The sequence below is a fragment of the Lagopus leucura genome, unplaced genomic scaffold (assembly GCF_019238085.1).
Source record: "Lagopus leucura isolate 7727_CA_CO unplaced genomic scaffold, USGS_WTPT01 Super-Scaffold_100159, whole genome shotgun sequence".
Lineage (NCBI taxonomy): Eukaryota > Metazoa > Chordata > Aves > Galliformes > Phasianidae > Lagopus > Lagopus leucura.
This window is the reverse complement of record NW_024962335.1, coordinates 11856052-11868056: the sequence shown is the minus strand read 5'-3', so window position 1 is coordinate 11868056 and position 12005 is coordinate 11856052. Positions and strand designations below refer to the sequence as shown.

Below are 12005 nucleotides of genomic sequence, written 5' to 3'. Positions count from 1 at the left end.
TCCACCGCGCATGCGCACAGAGCGGAACGGCCTATTCACGCATCCAAAATGGCGGCCGCGATGGATGTGGACACCCCCAGCGGCACCAACAGCGGCGCTGGCAAGAAGCGCTTCGAAGTGAAGAAAGTGAGACCCGTTGGCGTGGCGCGTTCCACTCGGCCGGTCCCAGCGGGAGAAGGGAGGTCGGGAACGGCCAGGTGGCTACGAGCAGGTCCGGGCCGCGAGCAGCCTGCTGCTCCCCTCACGGAGCCGGGCGTTCGCTTCCGCACCGGCGCTGCAAAAGGGGGGGGAGGGCTTGCGGAGTTTATTGGCGTATGTCCGGGCCAATGGGTGAGGCGGATCTCCGCGCGTGGAACGGAGATTGGCCAATCAGAGGGCGCCGCCGCGCGGGCGATGGGATGGGGAGGGGCGGGGCGGGGCTAGTTCTGCCTGGGCCCCGCCGCCCCGAGCCGAGGGCTGGTCGGGCTGAGGGAGCGGGTTGGCGGGCTGTTGCTTCCTCTTCAGTCCCGGCCGCTCTGGCTCAGTTGTCCCAGTGGCCCTTTGTGGTGCGAAGGGTGCTTTGCACGCATTTGTGTGGCTGCTTCTTTTTGTATTCTTCACAAACCAAGTCGTAGGCGGTCAGCAAATGCTGTCTTGTCACCCTGGTTTTCTTTGCTTCCCCCAAACAACCATAATATGGCTCTTTGGCCTGTCGGCTCCAGTGTGGCTGCAAGCTGAAGGGTGGTAAAAGACCCCAGGTTCACTTCAGCGGGGCCCAGAGGTAGTTAGGATATGCAGTTCTAGGTGATAGCAGTGCCATGAAGTGCCAGTGCAATAGTCCTGCTTGCAAGAGTCACCCTCAGTATGCTTTGTCATCTGTAGCAGTTACCATACAGCTATCGCACTCCTCACCATCGCATTTGCTGCTCCCCTGTGAGGTGCTGAGGGCTGCCTGAGGCCTGTGTGGCTCAGTACAGGCCTGTGGGTCACAAGAGAGGTGGTGGGATTCAGTAGCCAAAGTGCGGCAGCCACAGAGTCACAGGATTGTTAAGGTTGGAAAAGACCTCTAAGATCACCCAGTCCAAATGTCAGCCCAACCCCACCATGCCCACTGACCACGTCCCTCAGTGCCACATCCACACGGCTCTGGAACACCTCCAGGGGTGGTGACTGCACCACCTTCCTGGGCAGCCTGTGCCACTGCTGCACCACTCTTCCTGAGAAGAAATTGTTCCTAATATCCAACTGTGAAGGTGCTGAGAGCTTTATAGTGACTCCTTGGTGTATGGATGGAGACCCTGAGAGATGAAATCTATGCCAGAAGGCTGGCTGGACTTGTTAGATGAGAAGAAGATCACTTCTCACTTACTTCCCAAAACATCTAGTGATAGTATTGGTGGTACTAATGAAAAAACACTTAGCAACACTTGGGAGTCTGCTTTCATCCTTCCGAATATGGAGCTCAAAGGAAGCAATAGAAACACTTATATGTAAATGGAATAAAGCAGAGAAGATACACTATCAATAAAATACTGAAGAAGTGGAAAGAAGCAAAATATTCAGTCTATTTTATAAAGTAGAAACGAAGACTGTCTACCAGTGTATAGATGAGTTTGCCTTCAGTATTCAAAACAATCCGTGAGTTCTGTCAATTTACAAAAGACCTAATTATGCTGGGATGATTTAGTTCTTTTTGGGGTGAGGAAGAAGAAAAAGGTGCTATGTTTTTCTGCATAGCTTGTGTCAGAGTCTTTCTCAATTGGTTTTCTAAAGTTGTCATGGAATTTTCTAGCCAGTCCTACTGAAGTAACACAGAACAGATATCCCACTTTTCTTTCCTTCATATTTTTAAGTAAAGTTTTTGAAAGGTTTGTATGGAAGCACTTCCAATTTTTTTTTTAATTTATTTTTGCAATGAAGATGGTTCAGGAGTCACTGAGGGACAAAGTTAGAGGTGATTCTGGTTGTTGGCTGCATCTGTTCTGAGGGATGGTTACTAGCAGAACTGCTGCCAACGATAGAAATTCCGACCTGAGGATGTGGCATGAGATGCATCCTTGCCTCCAGATTATAAATAGAAATGCAGGAAAAAAAGAGCAGAGAGAGAGACTGGGAGAGGTATCTGTTGTTTCTGAAACTAGAAGGAAACATTGAGTGTGAGAGGTATGCGAGAAAGAATTACTCTAGAGCTGTAAGGTGTGTGTTTTTTAATATCCTAACTTTTCAATTTCAGAAAGAAATGGGATCTTGAGGAATAACAAGCATTTCCGTGTGTTATATATTGAATAAAATATATGTTTTTCTTCTTTCTCCCCTCACTCTAGTGGAATGCAGTAGCTCTGTGGGCATGGGACATTGTGGTTGATAACTGTGCCATTTGCAGAAACCATATTATGGATCTATGTAAGTAAATGATGGGGAAGATGGAAATGATGTGCTTACAGTTTTGATGGGTAGAAGATGTACAGTTGAAATTTCCACTGTTCAGGGTGTATTTCAGCAAATTTGGTTCTCAGTTCAGAACTAAGTCTTTCAGTACCACTACTAAACCCTGTTCTATGTAATGCTGAAGTCCTGTAATCTGTTTTTGTGACCTCTGTCATTCTGGTTTCCACTCACCCTTTTCTTTTAAAAAATAGAATCACCTGGTATCACAACTGCAGAAGAGATGATGCTGCTTGGTGTATTTTGAATGCAAAAAAAAAAAAAAAAAGAGGAACAGAGTAATAATGCAGAGTCTGTAGAAAGTGAAATTATTCGTGGTTGGCAGGTATTCTTTACAAAGAGAGGTATTAGATTGTAAGGGTTGGGATGTTGGAGTAGGTATCAGCTTTTTGATGGCAACCATTAGAATGAAATCATGTTCTGCTTTCTGTGTCTGACTGATCAGAAAAGATTCAGACCACTGAATTTTTGACTCCTCATTCCACAAAAGCTACCTTGCCTAAATTAGGGTTATATTATAGGGAATTCTGTGGCTGCCTAGAGAATCACCTGGTTGTTTATGAAGAAAATAATAAAATCCTGAAACCAACACCAAGCATTGCTAGTACTAATTCACTTTTTTTTTTTCCTGTATACTCTCAACAGTCCAATTAACAAATATATGTACTACTTAGAAAAATAAAGTGATAGTGGGAGTAAGTATAAAAAATTCTATTGTGAAATAGGTATCCATACATAAAGTCTCTGGCTTTGGTGCAGCTGAGGATTGGTAATAAGAAGAGAACCAATTTTTTTTTATCCTCAAAACTCTGACAGTATATTGTTGGCACAGTAACTGCCCATGTTCTTTCAGTGGTAAGACACAGAACACCTTCTAACATACCCCAGATAGGAAGTCACCTGTACTACTAATATGGGAGGATTGTGGTACCTCAGAAAGCAAGACCTTCAGGACATGACAAGGGCCAGTCGTGATTTCTTTGTGGTGGCTTTGTTTCACTTTCTCTTTAGTAGCCCTTGGAAGCGCTGCTGATGGTAACTTTCTGTCAGTGAGCCTATGTGAAAATTAAAAGAAGCAGGGGAAAAAAAAGAGCACACTGTGCCACGCAGGGCTGAAAGTGGATTAAGCAAGCTGACTTCTTTACTTGGAGTCAGATCTGCTCTCTTTTGAGCCGGCTGCTGCCTGTGCATCGCTCACTTTATTCCTGCTCATTAGAAAAGGAGTGGTAACACTGAAGGCAAGAAGGTGAGAGGAGTGGCTGCTGAGGACCTTTGGCATAATGATTTCCTTTTTAAGAATCTCAAACCTGTACCATCCCAAAAGTGGACATCATTGAATACAATTTATTATCTTAGGTGTTTGATTTGCTGGAGAGGAAATACATAGCTGATGGGTAAATGGCATTTTAAAGATTGGTTAGAACGTAACTTACGTTGATAGAATTCATATATGCAATAAACAAACACGTACAGCTCTGTAATTCAAGATAATCAAAACGAGTGGGATGCTGGTGTGTTTCCTTCTGCGAATCTGCCTCAAAATTAATGCCACCTCTTATGGGAGATCAAATAGAGTCTTATGTATTTGTTGGCTTTGATAAATGGCAAATAGGAAACAAGGGGATGAAGGGAAGATTCAGAGGAGCTGGAAGGAATGTGGACAGATGTTACTTTCCAGTGATAAATTTCCTTTGTCAGTTCTTTTTAAAATAAGTAATAATTAAAAAATAATAATAAATAAAGAGGCCTGCCAGAATTGAGGTTGGGTGGAATTGAAAGAGCATAGATATGTTCGGAAGAACATCAAAGGAAGAGAGCATGGGTAACTTAGTTTTTGTTTTGTTTTGCTTTTTGAGTTGCTCAAGCATAGCACCTTATTAGTTAGGGCATAATCAATGTTATCAAAAGCCCAAACTGTAAATGACAGACAAAAATTGACAGTATACAGAGTAGAAGTGGTATCTAAATTGGTGTGCTTAGTTCAGCGTTGGCTCTGGATTTACTTACTTCCTTGTTACAGATCATTAATGATATTAAGCAACATCTTAATTAGATTTTCAAACAGAAGATGTGAAGTGATGGGAAATAGAGGAAAAAATGACTAGATTGCGCAGGGAAAAACAGCACAAGATTCAGTTTGATAAAGTGCAGGCCAGGAATGTCTCCCTCTCCCAGTGATGAGGAGGAACCTTAAAAGGGAAAACATTAGAACAGTGATAAGTAACGCCAGCCACGCTAATGGAAGGTTGTTAACATTATGAAGTTGAGCATCCAAAAGTTAGGATATAACAATGTTAAGGCTTCGTGCAGTTCTGCTAATGCACATGCATTACAACTTGGTTGCTAATAACAAGGACAAAGGATTCCCCTGGCCTTCACTGTGGCTCATGTTCAGCACATAGAAGGGATGAGTAGATTTCCAGTGGTTTTTGTTCTTTTCTGAAAGGACCCGGAATGTATTTAGATTTTCTTTGTGCAGTGATTTCATCCAGGGTTTGCTCTCTGCTGCGATGGTTGCAATGTGGCAAGTTTGGGGAATGTTAAGAAACACCATGATCAGAATAGTCAGTTATCTTCTCCGTGGAATGTGGTACTGTAAGGTGATTGGTGTGCTTTGAACTGTATGAAATGTGCCATTGAAATAGTGGTCTCTTTCTCTGACAGTAAGATGGAAAGTATCAAATGTGATATTCTGGTGTCACAGAGGTAGACACATTGATTAGAATCCAAAGAAAAATCTCAGAGTGGTTTGCAGGTTGGTTTATGTTGGCTTTTTGAGAAGGGCAGAAGAACTGAACTAAGTCTATGAGGTTTGCTAAGTCATGTATGTATAGTTTGCTAAGTCGTAAGTAGGAGTGGACAGTGATAGCTGTGCACAAATATCTTGAGAGTGTGATACTCAGAGGAAATACTGAGTGTCGTACAAAGGGGTTATAAGTAGAAGAAATCATACGACAACATAGTGGGAGGAACCTAGGGTGAATATTCAAATCATTCTTAAACTGAGAAAATTACATGGAGAGAGTTCAGAAAGCCCTCTGGGGTTTGAAAAACCAAGAGCTCATTCTGCATGATGGAGGTAACAAATGTACTTCAGATTTCCTAGTCTGGTTATTTGTCTTTTTCTGTCTCTGGCGTAGTACAGTATGTGTTGTTAGCCAAGGTATGTACAGTTCGTTCTGTTCTCCCCAATAACTCAATATCTTCAGGGTGTAACTGCAGAAAGCACTGGGTAAAGAGAAAGGGGAATCCCTCAGTGGTTACCCTTGCTTAAGCAGAAGCCATTTTGAAAAGCTCTGTCATAAAATTCACTGGTTCAGTGGGCTGTGACTTCAGCTGTATCTCCCTGAGTTGAAACGCTTCCATTGCCTCTTTCACACTTATTTACAGGTAGTTTGGGTTCCAGCTGTATCTGCCTGCTCTCACTCCATCAAAAGCAAAGCAGAAAAATAATACTTCAGCATTCCTCGAGTTACTCTCTGTCTCTTATCATCTCTTGGGGCAGCAGCCATTAAATAGCTCATCTTTATTCCATAGCCAGAATCATCAGCTTCAGTTTTCTGAGAGTTTGCTCATTTTTGTTGCAGAGGTGATATGTTGCCCCTTTTTGAAATCAGGCAACTGGGAGACCGGAAGGTGTTTCAGCTTTGGGAATGCCTGCTTTTGGCAGCTGAAGGTAGTAGTGTGAGCAGCAGCATCTGGCCTGTTTGAGGAGGGAGTTAAATCTGAATGTTGTGTTGGGAGGGCCTTACGTCACCACAAGGGAACTCCTCAGCTACGTGTGCGTAAGATCATCTGTTCTTTTAGGCTTTGGGGTCTGTCATCTTTTAAATTATTCTTGCTGGTCAGCATCATTTGCGTGGAAAGATGTGAAAGAACAAAATAAGTATATTGTGTAATTTCACAGGTTTCCACAGTTAAAGTTTGTGTAACAGCTGACTTTTCTTGCTCTTTCCCTCACTATTCATCTTCTCACCATTTTCCCATATAGACTTGTGGCAAATATTTCAAACTAAAATTATACCAGGAGACTTTGTGATACCGTGAGTCTGTACTGCAGTGACACTAAGATTGTTGTAGCAATGCTGAGCAGGAAATTTTAACAAGTGCGTGTTTCACCAAAATGATTGAAGCTCTTCAAGGTCCTTGAGCATCTTCCCTTTTCTGAATCAGATTTATTTCTATTGCTGAATGCAATGAAGACATCAGACTCTTCAGCTGTTGGATTTTGTTCTCTTTTCTCTTTTCTCTTTTTGGCAGGCCAAGAACTGAGCTTTGGACTTCTTGCTTTTGTACATCATGTCTTGATGTAAAACATATAATATGGGTTCATTCAAGCAATGCAGAACAGTTGTTGCTACTCAGTTTCTTTATATGTCTGTCTTATTTTGAATGATATCCTGTGATTGAGGTTAACCAGTCCCTTTCACATCTCTTGAAGAATTGTCTTTCCTCTTATTTTGTTCACCTCCACACCTGAAGGAGTGTGGAAAATGGAGGAGAGGATGAATAGGACAGGAAAAAGTAAAGATCACATACTTCAGCTAAATACATGGGCTTGAAAGTTATTTTATTAATCCTTCATTTGTGAATCAGAGGACTGGAACTCCTTCAGGCCTTTTCTTTGCCAGGAAAACAGATCTGCAAAAAAATAAAGCAACAAACCCATGTAGCAAGTTCTAAACTGATCATTCCTAAACCTTTTGGGCATGACCTTTGGAAGAAGCATTCTTTAGCAGGAAGCTAAGTTAAAATATTGGTCATGTAGGTTTGTGCTGCTGACTGTAAAGAAGTTGGAAATGTCTTTTTATTCTTCTGAAGCTTCATCTTGAACTGGAGCTGTGAGTTGGTTTGGCTCTAGAATGGAGAATGCAATCATTGTTGGATTTATTTTCCTAGAGGTGTCCTTCCTTCCTTTCTCCTTGTGCTCTTGGGCATACCACCACCTGACACAAAACTTAAAACCCAAGACAAAACCATAAATAATCTTTGGGATCATCCCAGGTACTGAGCTCTTAGCTGTAAAAAGTTCAAAATAGCAATTTAAAACTTTTTTTTTTTTTCTACTATGTATGTTTAGGCTATACTTACGTGTCACAAGGCTACAGAAAGGAGAGAGGAAAACCTCATCACTATGTGAGCTAATTCATTTGTAAATATAACTGAAAAATGTCTGACAAGACAATTAATTTCTATTTAGAGAAAGCAGGATAAGAAATCTGGGTGAACTTTTCTTCACCTAGTTGCTATTGCAACTGATTGTCAGGATGAATGCATTAAAACACAAGAGAACAAATGAAAAATATTTATCCTTAAAGTATGGAAAGCAGACAAATGTCACTGATAGATGAGCTAACTACTCTTGCTGTCTGGAGCTTTGGAATACTAAACATGTAGAGGAGGAAGGACAGTAGGATGAAATACATTTTAATCTGGTACTTTCAGAAAAGCAGTACTTGTGAAACCAATGGCTCTTGACACTTTCTGATGTAATAAATGCAAGAGAACAAAGAGTTTCCCCACCTCAGCTCTTCATAATGAAGAAATCTACCAGTTGGTATTGCACGTACGTCTTCTACTCCTGCATATGTATGTTTAATCTTTGTTTTTACAGGCATAGAATGTCAAGCAAACCAAGCATCGGCTACGTCTGAAGAGTGCACAGTTGCATGGGGCGTCTGCAATGTAAGGGAAGCTCTGATTGCTGCGTATGCGTGCGGTGCTGTTGCCCTCTTTTTCATGACCAGGGACAAAGATTGTTCTGTGAAATATTTCAGATATCTCCTGGGGAAAAAACATGAAACAATGCGCCGTTTGAAGTAATCTGTTCAGTGGCATGTGTAAAGGAGAGAGAAAAATAACTGAGGAGTGGAAGGTAGAAAGGTATATGTGAAAGACAAGGGAGGAAGATGAGCCATTGCCTGTATATTTTGGCATTGTAATAGGTGTTTAATTTTGAGTGGGTTTTCCCTCATCAAGGTGCTGCCTCAAAGCTATGTTGTTTTTTTTATCTGTCCCCAGATAATAGGATTACTTAAATTACTTAAAAGCAGCGCGCTTGATTTGTCCTTATGCAGGCTGATCCAAGGAGTCCATATGGGGTAGCTAGGTGGTTTGCTTTCCCTTCTGAAGGAAGGTGAAATTAGCTCTAGTGTATCATCTCCACTTGTTTTCCATTTGTTGCCATATGCACTCCTTCACATGCAGTCCCACTGGCACGTGAACTCAAACACACAGCACATCTGAGCTAGCTTGGACCTGAGCTGGAAGACCTAATTTTCCATAATGGAACAATAACTACCTGTTCCTTCCCCCCCCCCTCCTCACTGTGCTGTGGGACCAAGTTACAGTGAGATAATACTGGAGTAAGATTGTAAATGTGGCTGTTCAGTTCTGTCTGTGAAAGAGGAAAGTGATTTTTTCCACCACGTGAAAATATTCTCATGTCAAAATGGAGATTTCTGTGTGCAAGAGAGAGCACAAATGGAAGCTTGTTTTTAGGAGCTGTTTAAGGCATGGAAGAGAGTGCCTGTACTAAACACATCGTAGAGATTTTTCTAGTTGTGCAAGTTCATTTATATTCAAGCATTACTTTGTCCAGAAGATTGGCAGAAAGCTTCAGCATATATACATACATACGTGCAGTCCTTGCTGCTCACTGTGAAATCTTCTTTGTTGTCTTTCTGATTATGCTTCTTATCAGCATCTGCTCTGCCAATTTTAGCAGCTGCTAAACGCTGTATTCTCTCCTTCATCAGAAGTCAGTTGCTTGCCACTGCGTGTAGTGTGGAGCAGGCACCCTGCTGCCATTTCCCTCACGCTCCATTCCTCTCGGAAGATGTAGATCAGTTCCTTGGTGTTTGCCAGTGAGGCACACAATCAGTCCTCCCCAACTTTGTCTGCAAACAGTTGCTCTGTTCTTACCACGATGCTTTGCACGGTAATTTTTACACTGAGATATGTCTGTGTGTTCTGAAGTATGATGTGATTTGGACTTTCTCTTCCAGCACGCTTTCCACTTCCACTGCATCTCTCGCTGGCTCAAAACTCGCCAAGTATGCCCACTGGACAACAGGGAATGGGAGTTCCAAAAGTAGGTATCCTGCACAGATTTCAAGATGAAAAATCCAGTTGTCTTTCTGCTGATAGAAATGAATATCAGATATGTGGATACTCTCACATTTGTGGTCTCACATAGTTGCTCTTGGGAAAGGTGGTTTTTTTTCCACCTCGCTGATTGATCTCACTTCCCTTAATGACCTGGTGTGAAGTGAGCTCTGAAGGAAGCCCAGATAGTTGTAGTGGATGTGGAAGTTGTTAAAAGGCACTGGTTTCTATTGACATTCTCTCAAAACAACAGTGAGCAGAAAATGGAATTAACTGGAAGTGGAGCCTTGGGTGAATGCAGTGCTGCCCCGTGGGCTGTTGGGGTTTAGAAAATGACCCAAATTATGCTTCTTGTGTTCCAGAGCATTTATATAGAGGTGCCAGAAGTCTTATCGGATCCCTCTGTATTGCAATGATTCGTTTTGTAATTCTAATAGGATCAAAGATGAATACAGCTGATTTCCTAGTATTCTGAAAGTAGATGTCCACGTAGCCTTTGTCACAGCCTTGACCCATTTATTCTTTATTTAAACAATTTTTCCCTTTTTCTTTTCTTAACTGTGAATTCACCTTCCTTTTTTTTTCTTTCCTTCTTTTTTAAAACATTAATTCTAACCAGTGTTTTGATATTACAGTGTTTTAGTGAACACCTAATGAAAACTGAGCCCTTGTTGCCTGGCTAGTGGCATTGCACGGGCAGCATTATGAGCAATGGGGACAGGAATGAATATCTGATGAATGCTCAGTGATACATCCAGGGATGTCACGGGCTTTGGCCTCATTTGCACTCAGGGTATATGTGAAGTGGGATTCAGGGCAAAAGATAAGGATACCAAGGGCCTCTTGCTTATGAAATCCTGGAGAATAACAAACAGTCTCCCATCTAACTACTATCCAAATAGACTTTTTGGGGAAGTGAAGTATGGAGAGTTTCCTAAGGTTTTCATAGCATAGCATTTCACCTTCATCTGATTTACATGCAGATTGGTTTGTGACAGAAGAGGTCTGTCCAGATCAGTGCTACTATTACACATTTTTTAAGCATTAATGTATTTCTGTGTTTGCAGGTATGGACACTAGAGATGGTCACCATACTTCGTATGTTGTCAGCCTCCGTTGTTGGTGTCAGTATGGATTTGTCTTAGCAGCTTGACAAATCAGTAATGTATACATTCTGCTTTAATCTTAATTTTGCCCTATTGTGTACCATTGAATAAAATCTTGCAGGAGCTCCCCATCTAAGTTTTTGTCTGTCTTTCTTGAGCGGTAAGTCAGCGAATGAAAAGAAAGTTATCTGGAGACTTAAACCAGGCAGCTCTTAAGCAGGACAGCTCTTCTTGTCATCGTGCCCAGGTTTTGGCTGTGGGTTTGGTCTGACTCCCACATGACTTAGAACCACACCTCTGCCTCAACAAAGTCGTCATTAAGCTCTTTCAAGGAGTGCAGTGGACGCAGGACATGGCCCCAGCTAAGGTAGTTTATGCAGGTAGTGTTTCATACGGACATGCTTTCTTGCAGCTCAGTTAAAATAATGGTATGTATGGTTAGTGGTTAGTGTCATTATTAGAAACTACTCTCTATTGCTTCTGCTCTTTAGTTTGACTAAACCAGCTCCCCTACGGAGGAGAATTTCATTACCTGCTCACAGTTTCAAGCATTTAGCTTTGCAGACATTAACTAAATGTTAGATTTTATCAGTGGTTGTAAAACACTTCCATGTGTCAGGTGAAAGTACACTGGGGAAATTCACCTGCAAGATTGACTGCAGAGCTAAAAATGAGCAGTGTGTGAACAAATTCACTCTGTGCTGGTATTCTCTCAGTTCAAGCCTACCCACAGTTCTTACTGGCCAGATGTTGTTACTCTGAAAACTACATCACATTTCATTTGGTACCTGCTGTATCAGATGGTATCCTCGTTGCATCAAAATTTGGTCCCTGTGTTGACAGCCTCAGCAGATGCCCGGAACCTGAACAATGTCAGAGCAATTCTGCCTGCTACTGAAGGCTGTGGCACTTCATGGCAGCAGTGGTAGATCCAGTACAATTCTTGTGTTGGTTGTTCATGACATTACCTTTCCATCAACACATTTTTCCTAGTTGTTGAGGAAAGGAGATTTGATAGCTGATATTTAACATTAATGAAGTACAGTGATAGGGAATAAAAATGGTTGTAGTTAGGTTAAATACCATTCCCTGGAATGTGAACTCCCCTCTGAATGCCCTGTGTATCTGTCTGAATGTCAGATGTCTCTTGTTATGACAGGCCATTTTGTTTAGTGTTGGGTTTCTCAGGACCTGGAACCCAGATGCTCACTGATCAGGGAATTTATTTCCTCAAGATCTCTGTTTTGGGTCCAGTCACATCATCTTTGTTTGTCTGCCTTTAGCACTGTCCTGAGCATATTTTCTTGACTGGACAGACACCATGAGTGCAGGCATTTCCCTCTGCTTTGTGGCTTTTCAGCTGCTGCC

The 12005-nt window shown here is 42.0% G+C and overlaps 1 protein-coding gene across 1 annotated transcript; it reads left to right on the top strand.

Annotated features, from left to right (window-relative positions):
- On the top strand, nt 1-10773 carry RBX1 (ring-box 1). Its single transcript, XM_042890355.1, has 5 exons — nt 1-126; nt 2304-2382; nt 8039-8109; nt 9432-9517; nt 10599-10773. Exons 1-5 carry the CDS (start codon nt 49-51, stop codon nt 10609-10611), a joined length of 327 nt encoding a protein of 108 aa, XP_042746289.1. The 5' UTR covers nt 1-48; the 3' UTR covers nt 10612-10773.
- The last annotated feature ends 1232 nt before the right edge of the window (nt 10774-12005 follow it).